Genomic DNA, 14184 nt, shown 5'->3' on the forward strand with positions numbered 1-14184 from the left:
ATATTTTCTTCTGGGGGCGAATTTTTCTGGCCACCATTTTAAAAAGAATACTTGTCTTTCCAGAGTAGTGCACAGTGAACTGGTGACTACAAATGACATAATACCGCCCTCGTATGCCATTATTTTTCAAATTATGTAGATGTCCATTCCTCATATTGTTCTTTCCTTCTTATATTTAACACTCAATTCTACAAAACTGTCTTTACTCATAATTATGATGTGATTCTTGATAATTCAAAGCTTGAATCTAGTCAAGTATTCATTTTAGTATATTTTATTCATACGGATCAAAGTAAAGCAAAATAGTAATAATAGAATTAGATATAAAAATTAATATCAGCTGACAATTAAATAGTCACAGTTATAAGTACTTATCATCACTTATCAATACCCAAATAAACAAACATATGAATTCATATTTATAATAATGTTAAAATCCAGAAATGTTAAAGCCCTCTCGATATTCATTCATTCAATGCAGTCTGCCGTACATTACAAAAACATATCTTTTAAATTTTTGGCCAGAAAACCTGATAAAGATGACTTTCATCTTGTCAAAAACTCTCAAACCTGGACTTCAAAGAAATTTATTTTTAAAAAGTTTCAGATATGGGTTTTGTTGGGGGATTTTTGTTTTTGTTTTTTGTTTATTTTATGAATTTTATTTTAAATTTCTAATTGGTTTATTAATTTTTTGATATTTTTTTTTTGACAAGATAAGTATAATTTAATCGATCGATATTTGACGAACGAGTTTTCTGGCTAAATTTCCTTTTTCATAGAGTATGGCAGCATAGTACAATATATTGATTAATTATTAATTTAATGAATAGGAGATAGCACTTGACAAGGGACGTTTTGTGCTAAATCCAACAATCAGCCTAAAATTAAAACAATTAACTCGTCAATATTTCACGTAAAAGTCAGATGAAAGTCTAACACATCCATTACCAACATATTGTTATAGGTCATTGTATGTTCAAAATGGATGCGTAGAGAATGATGAGTAATTGTTTTTGTAATGGAAGTACCCTCAAACCGACGTGCATATATTGTACTGGTCTGATTCAGCCAGACGTAATTATGGGCTTGCTTTAACATTGTTGTAATGGGCACTATTTTCCGTTGATTTGAGAGTATTTCAATGACAACAATAGCCCTATAACAATTTGGGTAATCAGACCTTCAAAATAGTGTCCATTACAATAATGTTAAACCAAGCCTATTATTGCATTCGGCTATCAGACCTTCATTTACGGTATTTAGAGAATTTTTCTCTTACCTTTCTAGATGTTATGTGTAGTAATTTTAGTATGATTATTTGTTTTTGTTTTGTGTTTCCTAAAGAAGGGTTTTGAGACCAAACAATTCCGCGTTTAGTATTTTGGGTTATTTTTAAACTGTTATACTAACTTAATAAATTTACAGTTCATAGCTGCCACTAAAAGCTTATTGTTCAATTTGATTAGATAAATTAACAATGCTACAAATATTTCTAGAAAAAAAAGGCAGCGATGAAGGTGCGTAGAATTTAACTCTTTCTTTTTTCTGTTTACGGACAGTAGGTAAATTTAGCTGCCTGAACATGGTCATCCGACTGGCGAGGAGTAACGGATTTTACGTGGCCCAGATTTACGTCCCGAGTGTCTTGGTGGTCATTCTGTCCTGGGTGTCCTTCTGGCTGGACATCGAGGCTATTCCTGCTCGCATATCATTGGGGCTGCTTACTGTGCTCACTACGACCACCATGAGTGTTGGTGAGTACGTAGTTAACTTTATGCTAAATAATTATAGAAAATTGTCGCATTCCTCACGATACATTCAACATTTTACTCATTCGGATTTCTCTTCTTCATCACAAAATACAAAGAAATGTTTTGTTGTTTTGTAGAGCTTGGTTTTTCTTGAAGAAATATGCATAAGATTAACTTGCTGCGTTTGTGTTAGAGTACTCGTCAGGATACAACCAACATTTTTCGAATTTTGAATTCTTTTGTTCATCACAAAATTTAAAGATTGTTTTTTTTTGTTATAGATTGTTATAAAAAAAATTAACACTATGTTTTAGAGCAGGTTTTGCTGAGAAAGAATATAACATGTAATTGTAACGACTCTGGGTCGGGTTACGTTAATTCAATTTAATTATTTTCAATCATATGGAAAATTTTAAACAAATACATCTTACGACCATCCAGGACGGAGTTATTTCAGTAACTAACCTCACAAAAAAAAAAAAAAAAACAAAAAAAAAAAACGTCTTACGATGTTTCTAAGTAACAAATAGGTGCTAATACGTTCACGCAGTCAACATTCACACTCACATGCAAAACATGCACAACACAAAATGCGTACCTCAAGAAAGAACCCTAACATAAATAAACACAGCCGAACAACTACATTCGCACATATCCAAACAACTCAAAGATATTACAATTTACGTTACAGTTATTTCTGATTTTGTGTGTGAGTGACAAACAAAATCTATTTTTGTGTTGTTCGGATGTAAAGTTTGTGGGAAAAATTTTGAAAATGGTCGTAAAGGGAAAGTTGAATCAGTTGTTCTGCTGTATCCTATAATAATATTATATTGGTCGATAACTATGCAAGGGAGATAATCGGGGTTATATTACTTTTCAATGTCATAGTGATGAGTTAATGCCCTTCTATTTAAAAAAAAATACAAACAAACCAGTCGGCACATTATGTTCTACTTTGGAACAGATTAAATAATGGGTCTCGTAGAGTTAAAGGCAGATCCTAAGATTTGTTTCCCATTGTGGCGAATCTTGTTTTGTTAGGTAGCATTCTTACTATAAGGACATTGGTGACCCACCGAGCCAATATGGTATTAAAGTTGAATGAACTAAATGAAGACAATTCACTGTATAATCAAATTTCGCAAAAATAAGGAAATGTAAGGTCATTTAAAGTCACAGGAATTAAATTAACAATCCTCATTGTTGCAATTTAGGTCAACCCATTTTTGGAGTCAAGCTAAACATTCAATTTTAAGGATTAGACTCGCCCGCCCAACACAATACTATTTTAAGGCGATTGGTCACATGCCTTATAGACAATGTGGGTCTATTTTTTATATGTTTTTTTAAAAAATGATGTTTTATTTAGAGAAATATCTACGTGCTCCAATTACTTTATACGGGATCCAACAGCAACACTCAATATGCTTGACGAGACATGACGGTAGTAAAGCAATAATACAATTACTTCGACAGAAACAAGGTCCTAACCAACCAGGAACTCATTTGTGACCCATCGTCTCAAAACGGTATTATGTCGGAATTATTTTCAATCATATGGAAAATTTAAAACAAATACATAATATGACCATCCAGGACGGAGTTATTTCAGTAACTAACCTTTCATGCTTAAAAGGTGAATTTAATGTCAAACTGGTCAAAAATCTAAATTGTTGGCATCAGCACCCTAAAAGATGATATCAATTCTCGTCAATAACACATACAAACTCAACACAAGTCTGATATTTCTGGTTATAAATTCAATTTTCAACATCTTAACCATTTCGACTTAATGCCGTTATGAGGCGAAGGGTCACATTTAACATCTGAGTACCTAAAATAATGAAGTAAATAGATTCTTCGAAGGACTCATCAACCTTGCGCCGCCCAGAGCACAGCACGACTCAAGCCAGTAACCTACCCGTTCAAAGGCGAGTGCTATACCACAAGCCCACAAAGCCGTACGTTCATACGTGCCTTCATGGCATTTTGACGCAACTGTGCGGCTATGTGGTCTTGTGGTATGCCACTCGCTTTCGGATCGGAAGGTCCTGGGTTCGAGCCTCGCGCTCGGCGCATAGTTGAGTCCTTGGAAAAGGCTCTTTACTCACATTCTCTCACCGTACTCAGGTGTAAAATGACTACCTGGCCGTTAACAGCGTTGTCTTTGTCCGAAAAATTGTAATATCGCCTAACAGGCGTCATGTCCCGTCATGTTGCTGTTGACCAGCGACCCCTTGTTAAGCGCTTTGAGCAAATTTAGTGGATATTGCGCTATATACAGCTCATTAAAAATTTTTTTTTTAAACAATGTTATTCCTTTCAGTAAAAAAAAGGTGATTAAAATCGCGCCACCTTGTCTCATTCTTCAGGTGCAAGATCTTCCCTCCCACGAGTGTCATACCTCAAAGCCCTGGATGTGTGGAATGCCGTGTGTTTGTTGTTTGTGTTCTCTGCCCTCTTGGAGTTTGCATACGTCAACGTGAACACACGAGTGGAGAGAAGACGGTTGAGTATGAGGGACGCTGTCAACTTAGCACGAGGCAAAGATACTGTGAGTAGATATTAAATAAATTGTTAATGGTGGTGGTTGTTTTGACTCACTTGCCAACCAGCACCTACAATTTTTTATTCATTTATTCATTAACATATTTTTCACAATACTTAGTCTGATTTTATCATATTACCACACCCCCCCCCCCTCCCCCTCCCTTCCACCTCATAAATAATCATGTTTTCAACATGTGAGATTGTCCGAAACATCTGAAGTTATGGAGACATGTCAAGCTAGTAAAAGGATGATAAACCCTGTATTACGCTTCAACAGTCGTGACGTCACTTCCCTCGTAATGACGCATGGTAACTTAGTAACTGGCTCTAAACTATCGGAACAATGGTGGACGCCCTTATGAAATATTTCTCCGACGAGCATAAAAGCGTATCCAGATGAAAAAAAACAAAACATTATAAATCTGATCATGTTTTGACTTTTACACATTCTGATCACAAGACATATGAAAAGTTCTAGCCAGCATGAAGAATAAAAAGTACATATTTTCTTTGTTTAGAACCATGATGGCCGCCGTTGCTGGGCGAAGTGACACCAGACTATTGAATCCAATTCTTGAGCCAACCAGCTGTCTAGCTACTCAGATTCACATCTAAGTGGAGACAACTTACAATAACCTTCAATCAATCCCTTCACTTTAGACATGATTTCCCCCCTATTTTGCTACAAACTCTGACTTTCTGTATTCAGCATATTTTAGTAAATATTCCCATAATTTCATATTTTGGTGGAACTCAAAGCGTATTAAAATATAATAAAATACATGTGAAAAAATGAGAAGTTTTTAGCGTATTATAAAAACAAATAAAAACGTTTGTAATAATACAGTGCGAAACTGGGTGGTTAGAGTGATTAGAAGAGAAATGTCTAAATGTCACCACGCTTGGCGTTAATAAAGAATTTAGTCCCGTGAATATTTTCTTCAGTTGACGCTTTTTGCAGTGATTCTCAAATTCTTCATCCCAAGAAATATTTTCGTTTTATCCAAAAGTTTCAATCTCCAATATGACTTTTACTTTTGCACTTTTCGTCTCGTTGTTATTGTTTCCAACTTTGCGTTGTCAATAATGATGCATTTAAAAGTCAACCCTGTGTTATATATCTTTTCAAAATAAGGCTATCCGAGACATTAGACTGATGGAGCCGGATTTTATCCCAATGCCTATAACTATCAATGGACAATAGCAATTACCTGCTACCCTTTGGATAGGCCATACGTCTGTCATAAAGTATTTTACGCGAGATCTTGTTCTCGAAAACCCAACACCCAACCATGAAAGATGGATAGGGGATAGGGACGGGGCTACCCCAAAAAAAATTTTAAACTATACCCAGGATCGATACCGGTCCTGTTGCATGCGCATTGCGTGCTCTATCAACTGAACTATCGGATTGCAATGTTAAATCTTCTATCAATTTTCTCTGTCTAGTTACCCAAGGGTCAGCTGGTGAGTGCAAGCCGATTGAGGGCCAGGCGAATCGACAAGATGTCCAGATTAATCTTTCCAGGCGTATTTCTCGCTTTCAATGTTTTCTATTGGTGTTACTACATGATATGAAATTTGAAAATTCCCTATGTTTGGGGGATGCCTTTGCTCAAAATTTCAAGCAAATCCGTAAGAATTGATGAAAATCCACTAATCTTACAATATCCCAATAAAAACAAGCTTTCGGCATCTAGCACTTCAAAATTTTTAAAAAGTAGTCATTCAGAGCCATTGGGCCGGAGTTTATCACGGTTTCTATAGCGTGAAACTGACAATAGCAAGTGCTTGCTATCCTTTGGATAGGACACTAGTTATCCCAAAGTACTTTCCGCCAAGTCTAACAGTCTCAGCTACCTATTCACTGCTGGGTGGACAAGGAGGGGGGGGGGGATTCAAAAAAATATCGACTGCACCAGGGATCGATCTTGGTCTCTTTGCGTGTGAAGCGAGTGCTCTACCAACTGAGCAATTGGGACCCACAGCTTTTCGAAATACTGTTTGTTTAGTATTGTCATCGATCACATTGTCTTTACACAATAATGCTTTGAATTCGTTCACGATGCACGCTTTAATACTTAGGTACAACTGTCCATCTTTGTTTTTTAAATTATCTATGTTGAATATTAATTTATAAAAAGCTAAAAGCTTAAATTAAAAAAAAAATGGTTCCCAAAGCCCAACTGAAGAGAACAATTCGGCTTTTGTACCAAGTGCATTGGGAAGGTGTCAGATGGGTGTGTCTTTTTTACGAAACCCGCCGAAACCCGCCGAAACCCGCCGAAACCCGCCGAAACCCGCCGAAACCCGCCGAAACCCGATGAAACCCGACGAATCCCGACAACGTTATGGGAAGTAGGTGGCTGTGGGGAGTGAACCTAGAACTCAGGGAAGTGTACACCATTGGGGAGTGAACCTGGGACTGGGTTTCGGCGGGTTTCGTAAAAAGAACCAGTGCTTTTTTACGAAACCCGCCGAAACCCGCCGAAACCCGGCGAAACCCGACAATATACAGCAAAGTTATGGGAAGTAGACAACTGTGGGGAGTGAACCCGAGACTCAGGGAAGTGTACACCAGTCGGGAGTGAACCTGAGACTAAGTTTATCGGCCGGTTTCGGCGGGTTTCGTAAAAAAGAATTAGTGCTTTATTACGAAACCCGCCGAAACCCGCCGAAACCCGACAATATCCGGCAAAGTTATGGGAGTTTGGCAACAGTGGGGGGTGATCCTGGGAGTCAGGGAATTGCACACCAGTGGGGAGTTAACCTGGGACTGTGTAAAAAGGATATCAGTGGGAAATAAACCTGGGACTAAAGGGACATGGATACCATTGAAAGTTGAAGCCGGATATGGGAATTGAGTACCAGAGGAGAATGAACCTGACACTATAGAAGGTGGGCGCCAGTGGGGAGTGAACCTGGGATTCAGGGAATTGCACACCAGTGGGGAGTTAACCTGGGATTGTGTAAAAAGGATATCAGTGGGAAATAAACCTGGGACTAAAGGGAGATGGATACCATTGAAAGTTGAAGCCGGATATGGGAGTTGAGTACCAGAGGAGAATGAACCTGACACTATAGAAGGTGGGCGCCAGTGGGGAGTGAACCTGGGATTCAGGGAATTGCACACCAATTGGGAGTTAACCTTGGACTGTGGGAGATGGATAACTGTGGGTATCCGAGCCGAACTATAGGAGTTGGGTGCCAGAGGAGAATGAACCTGACACTATAGAAGGTGGGCGCCAGTGGGGAGTGAACCTGGGATTCAGGGAATTGCACACCAGTGGGGATTTAACCTGGGAATATGTAAAAAGGATATCAGTGGAAAATAAACCTGGTACTAAAGGGAGATGGATACCATTAAAATTTGAAGCTTGGTATGAGAGTTTGGTACCAGAGGAGAATGAACCTGACACTAAAGGAGGTGGGCGCCAGTGGGGAGTGAACCTGGGACTATGTAAAAAGGATATCAGTGGGAAATAAACCTGGGACTAAAGGGAGATGAATACCATTGAAAGTTGAAGCCGGATATGAGAGTTTGGTACCAGAGGAGAATGAACCTGACACTATAGGAGGTGGGCGCCAGTGGGGAGTGAACCTGGGACTATGTAAAAAGGATATGAGTGGGAAATAAACCTGGGACTAAAGGGAGATGAATACCATTGAAAGTTGAAGCCGGATATGAGAGTTTGGTACCAGAGGAGAATGAACCTGACACTATAGGAGGTGGGCGCCAGTGGGGAGTGAACCTGGGACTATGTAAAAAGGATATCAGTGGGAAATAAACCTGGGACTAAAGGGAGATGAATACCATTGAAAGTTGAAGCTGGATATGAGAGTTTGGTACCAGAGGAGAATGAACCTGACACTATAGGAGGTGGGCGCCAGTGGGGAGTGAACCTGGGACTATGTAAAAAGGATATGAGTGGGAAATAAACCTGGGACTAAAGGGAGAAGGATACCATTGAAAGTTGAAGCTTGATATGGGAGTTGAGTACCAGAGGAGAATGAACCTGACACTATAGGAGATGGGCGCCAGTGTGGAGTGAACCTGGGACTCAGGGAAGTGCACACCAATTTGGAGTTAACCTGGGACTGTGGGAGATGGATAACTGTGGGTATCCGAGCCGAACTATAGGAGTTGGCTACCAGAGGAGAATAAACCTGACACTATAAAAGGTGGGCGCCAGTGGGGAGTGAACCTGGGAGTCAGGGAATTGCACACCAGTGGGGATTTAACCTGGGAATATGTAAAAAGGATATCAGTGGAAAATAAACCTGGTACTAAAGGGAGATGGATACCATTTAAATTTGAAGCTTGGTATGAGAGTTTGGTACCAGAGGAGAATGAACCTGACACTAAAGGAGGTGGGCGCCAGTGGGGAGTGAACCTGGGACTATGTAAAAAGGATATGAGTGGGAAATAAACCTGGGACTAAAGGGAGATGAATACCATTGAAAGTTGAAGCCGGATATGAGAGTTTGGTACCAGAGGAGAATGAACCTGACACTATAGGAGGTGGGCGCCAGTGGGAGTGAACCTGGGACTATGTAAAAAGGATATCAGTGGGAAATAAACCTGGGACTAAAGGGAGATGAATACCATTGAAAGTTGAAGCTGGATATGAGAGTTTGGTACCAGAGGAGAATGAACCTGACACTATAGGAGGTGGGCGCCAGTGGGGAGTGAACCTGGGACTATGTAAAAAGGATATGAGTGGGAAATAAACCTGGGACTAAAGGGAGAAGGATACCATTGAAAGTTGAAGCCGGATATGGGAGTTGAGTACCAGAGGAGAATGAACCTGACACTATAGGAGATGGGCGCCAGTGTGGAGTGAACCTGGGACTCAGGGAAGTGCACACCAATTTGGAGTTAACCTGGGACTGTGGGAGATGGATAACTGTGGGTATCCGAGCCGAACTATAGGAGTTGGCTACCAGAGGAGAATAAACCTGACACTATAAAAGGTGGGCGCCAGTGGGGAGTGAACCTGGGAGTCAGGGAATTGCACACCAGTGGGGAGTTAACCTGTGAATATCTAAAAAAGAATATCCGTGGGAAATAAATCCGGCTTCAACTCCCAATGGTATCCATCTCCCTTTAGTCCCAGATTTATTTCCTACTGATATCCTTTATACATATTCCCAGGTTAACTCCCCACTGGTGTGCAATTCCCTGAGTCCCAGGTTCACTCCCCACTGGCGCCCACCCCTTTTGTGTCAGGTTCATTCTCCTCTGGTACCAAGCTTTCATATCCGGCTTCAACTTTCAATGGTATTCATCTCCCTTTAGTCCCAGGTTTATTTCCCACTGATATCCTTTTTACATAGTCCCAGGTTCACTCCCCACTGGCGCCCACCTCCTATAGTGTCAGGTTCATTCTCCTCTGGTACCAAACTCTCATATCCGGCTTCAACTTTCAATGGTATTCATCTCCCTTTAGTCCCAGGTTTATTTCCCACTGATATCCTTTTTACATAGTCCCAGGTTCACTCCCCACTGGCGCCCACCTCCTATAGTGTCAGGTTCATTCTCCTCTGGTACCAAACTCTCATATCCGGCTTCAACTTTCAATGGTATTCATCTCCCTTTAGTCCCAGGTTTATTTCCCACTCATATCCTTTTTACATAGTCCCAGGTTCACTCCCCACTGGCGCCCACCTCCTATAGTGTCAGGTTTCTCTCTCCTCTGGTACCCAACTACCAAATCCGGCTTTAACTCCCAATGGTATCCACCTCCCTTTAGTCCCAGATTTATTTCCTACTGATATCCTTTTTACATAGTCCCAGGTTCACTCCCCACTGGCGCCCACCTCCTATAGTGTCAGGTTCATTCTCCTCTGGTACCAAACTCTCATATCCGGCTTCAACTTTCAATGGTATTCATCTCCCTTTAGTCCCAGGTTTATTTCCCACTCATATCCTTTTTACATAGTCCCAGGTTCACTCCCCACTGGCGCCCACCTCCTATAGTGTCAGGTTCATTCTCCTCTGGTACCAAACTCTCATATCCGGCTTCAACTTTCAATGGTATTCATCTCCCTTTAGTCCCAGGTTTATTTCCCACTCATATCCTTTTTACATAGTCCCAGGTTCACTCCCCACTGGCGCCCACCTCCTATAGTGTCAGGTTCATTCTCCTCTGGTACCAAACTCTCATATCCGGCTTCAACTTTCAATGGTATTCATCTCCCTTTAGTCCCAGGTTTATTTCCCACTGATATCCTTTTTACATAGTCCCAGGTTCACTCCCCACTGGCGCCCACCTCCTATAGTGTCAGGTTCATTCTCCTCTGGTACCAAACTCTCATACCAAGCTTCAAATTTTAATGGTATCCATCTCCCTTTAGTACCAGGTTTATTTTCCACTGATATCCTTTTTACATATTCCCAGGTTAAATCCCCACTGGTGTGCAATTCCCTGAATCCCAGGTTCACTCCCCACTGGCGCCCACCTTCTATAGTGTCAGGTTCATTCTCCTCTGGCACTCAACTCCTATAGTTCGGCTCGGATACCCACAGTTATCCATCTCCCACAGTCCAAGGTTAACTCCCAATTGGTGTGCACTTCCCTGAGTCCCAGGTTCACTCCACACTGGCGCCCATCTCCTATAGTGTCGGGTTCATTCTCCTCTGGTACTCAACTCCCATATCCGGCTTCAACTTTCAATGGTATCCATCTCCCTTTAGTCCCAGGTTTATTTCCCACTGATATCCTTTTTACACAGTCCCAGGTTAAGTCCCCACTGGTGTGCAATTCCCTGAATCCCAGGTTCACTCCCCACTGGCGCCCACCTTCTATAGTGTCAGTTTTATTCTCCTCTGGTACTCAATTCCCATATCCGGCTTCAACTTTCAATGGTATCCATGTCCCTTTAGTCCCAGGTTTATTTCCCACTGATATCCTTTTTACACAGTCCCAGGTTAACTCCCCACTGGTGTGCAATTCCCTGACTCCCAGGATCACCCCCCACTGTTGCCAAACTCCCATAACTTTGCCGGATATTGTCGGGTTTCGGCGGGTTTCGGCGGGTTTCGTAATAAAGCACTAATTCTTTTTTACGAAACCCGCCGAAACCGGCCGATAAACTTAGTCTCAGGTTCACTCCCGACTGGTGTACACTTCCCTGAGTCTCGGGTTCACTCCCCACAGTTGTCTACTTCCCATAACTTTGCTGTATATTGTCGGGTTTCGGCGGGTTTCGGCGGGTTTCGGCGGGTTTCGTAAAAAAGCACTGGTTCTTTTTTACGAAACCCGCCGAAACCCAGTCCCAGGTTCACTCCCCAATGGTGTACACTTCCCTGAGTTCTAGGTTCACTCCCCACAGCCACCTACTTCCCATAACTTTGTCGGGATTCGTCGGGTTTCATCGGGTTTCGGCGGGTTTCGGCGGGTTTCGGCGGGTTTCGGCGGGTTTCGTAAAAAAGACACACCCGGTGTCAGATGACCTTTTCTGGGTTGTATTCAATGTGCCAGTGTATCCAGTCACTTTGTTATCTTTGTGGTCAAGTACACGGGACAAAATCTGCCATTTTCGTTATCCGATGTCCCCCCAAGTCTCAAGCAACATGTTTAATTTGTTTTGTAGAATCTAGGCGAGGTAAAGCAAGACAAAAAAGGCTGTGAAGTATTATTGGGTGCGTATCGATACGTTACTGAGTACTACTACTTACGGAGATTATTATAGTGAATCCGGTATTGAAAATAAATTAATCGAGATTATCCACTAGTACCGCGCAGCGTTTCGAACATGGTGAAACTGTGAAAATACGCTAGATAGCATAACTTATAATAATACAATACCTGCTATTAGGCGAAGCATGACATCTGTATCAAAAAGGTATCGTAACTGGATCATGATACCTGATATTTGCAAATATCAAATAGTGAGTGCCCAATCACTTTCCATTAGTCTGCTGTTTGCCTCGCCTACGTAACAAATCTCTGATGGCTTTTGATACCACATCGGATCAGTCATTTCTGTCGTTTAACCTTTGCAATGTACTTGATTTGACGACATGAACGATCGACAAAACTTCAAAGTGCAAATCGTAAAAAAAAGCCCTAAATAGTTCAGTCTTTTGAGTGGAAAACGCTGTCTGCTTATTAGCTTTGGTTGTTTTATCCGTATTCACTGCCCTTTGTCCAAACACAGCCAAATTTATCACCGTCTCTCTTTAAGGTTTTGATAAGACCTCATCAGATCATCGAATTCTGTCTTTTGGACTTTTGCAAATTCTACCACTTACTCAGTACAATGACCTGAATTTCCTACACAGTCTCAAAATGCTGATGATAAATAAAGCCCAAAATACTCGGCATTTTGAGGATAACAGCTGCCTAATTGCTCAGTTATGATTATTAAGTTTGCTTGGTTTACCTATATCAAAAGCTTATGTATTTTTACCCATCACAGCAAAAAATTCATCACCTATTATTAATCAATAATTCCAGTTTGTATCCAATTGAAGGCTGGTTTTCCAAAACTCGTTCACTCGGTTTTTCTACTTTTTTGAGAATTTCAATCCATGAAATAAATTAAAATGTAGATTTTAGTTTAAGCATCAAATAGCACAAACATTTCCTTCGATTTGTGTGAATTTGAAGTTTAAATATTATAGAACAATAGAACAAATGAGAAATTTTAGGGGAAATAATCCTAAATATCTCAAAATAGGAGAAACGGAGTGAGGAAGTTTTGGAAAACCACTCTTCAATTAATTACTAATCTCGTTTTAAAATAATCTGCCCAATAATACAATTCCAAACTGGCAAACATGTATTAATCAATTCACCTCAGCAGGTCTGATAACCGAACGCAATTATGGGCTTGATTTTGCCTTGTTATAATGGACATTATTATGCGTTGGTTTGAGAGTATGTATTTCTATTACAAAAATGAGCCCATAACAATTTTGGTTATCAGACTTGCACACAAGTACACGTCACCTTAAGTCTAACTTAATATTCTGATTCTTCTTTAACCCCATACGGGCCCGTTCGATATTATCCTTACCTTACTAGATATCTGACAGTTTTGTGAAGTTTTATTTATTATTTTTTTTTTTTTTTGTACTAAAAGAGCGTTACTAAGACATCTGTAATTTTGACTTCACCGACCCACAGTCTCCACATAAAGTGAATGAATTTGAGTCATAAAACTGATACTCTGACATCGTTCAGAGCCATTAGGCCCATGGAGCTGGAGTTTATCCCGGTTTCTATAGCGTGAAATGGACAATAGCAATTGCTTGCTATCCTTTGGATAGGACGCTAGTCTATTGCAAAGCACTTACCGCCAAATATAACAGACTTAGCTACCCAATCCGTGCTGGGTGGACAGGGGGGTAAGGAAAAATCTCGACTGCTGTTCCAGTTTCACACAAAATTTACTTGACCCGTATCCAACTACTTAACAAATATAGATAAGTATTGAATTGTAATTTCAATTTATTAATATCAAATTAAGAAATTAAGGGGCAGGCACCGGTGTATGATAAACATCTGAGCAAGTGTGTATGAAAGGTGCTAGACAAAGCAAGAAATAAAAATGCAAGAAAAATAAAGCCATACCAAAAAAAAAATCAGTCGACCTCGACTGGGGATCGAACTTCAGACCTTCTGATGATCGGTAATCTTTCTTTCTTGCTTTGTTTGGCATCTTTCATACACACTTGTTCAGTTCTTCAATTTATTAGACGAAGACAGATAGGGAATGAGATTAGCGGAAGAGTAGCGTCCTTTGATTGGACGTCACCCATAGTCTGTGACGTCACCGGTGGAAAAGTTATTAGAGAGAGAACGTCATGTTGGTTGTGAGCATGCGTCTCTCGTCCTCGCTTCATTTTTCCGCCGGTGACGTCACAGAC

The 14184-nt window shown here is 40.6% G+C and overlaps 1 protein-coding gene across 7 annotated transcripts in view; it reads left to right on the forward strand.

Annotated features, from left to right (window-relative positions):
* LOC144962533 (glycine receptor subunit alpha-2-like) overlaps positions 1-14184 on the forward strand; it is a 213304-nt gene that overhangs the window by 198647 nt on the left and 473 nt on the right. For 3 of the 7 annotated variants that reach the window (XM_078895547.1, XM_078895543.1, XM_078895548.1), the window contains exons 8-11: positions 1566-1757; positions 4130-4311; positions 5757-6547; positions 11759-13899. In XM_078895547.1, the coding sequence (XP_078751673.1) occupies positions 1566-1757; positions 4130-4311; positions 5757-5885 (503 nt within the window). In that variant the 3' untranslated portion in view covers positions 5886-6547; positions 11759-13899. Of the gene's footprint in view, positions 1-1562; positions 1758-4129; positions 4312-5756; positions 6548-11758; positions 13900-14184 lie in introns of those variants that run through there. The other 4 variants (XM_078895545.1, XM_078895546.1, XM_078895544.1 and 1 more) reach the window with 4 other exon arrangements.

Source organism: Berghia stephanieae, chromosome 1, assembly GCF_034508935.2.
Source record: "Berghia stephanieae isolate SIO BIC M18660-M18661 chromosome 1, UCSD_Bste_1.3, whole genome shotgun sequence".
NCBI classification, from domain to species: Eukaryota; Metazoa; Mollusca; class Gastropoda; order Nudibranchia; family Aeolidiidae; genus Berghia; species Berghia stephanieae.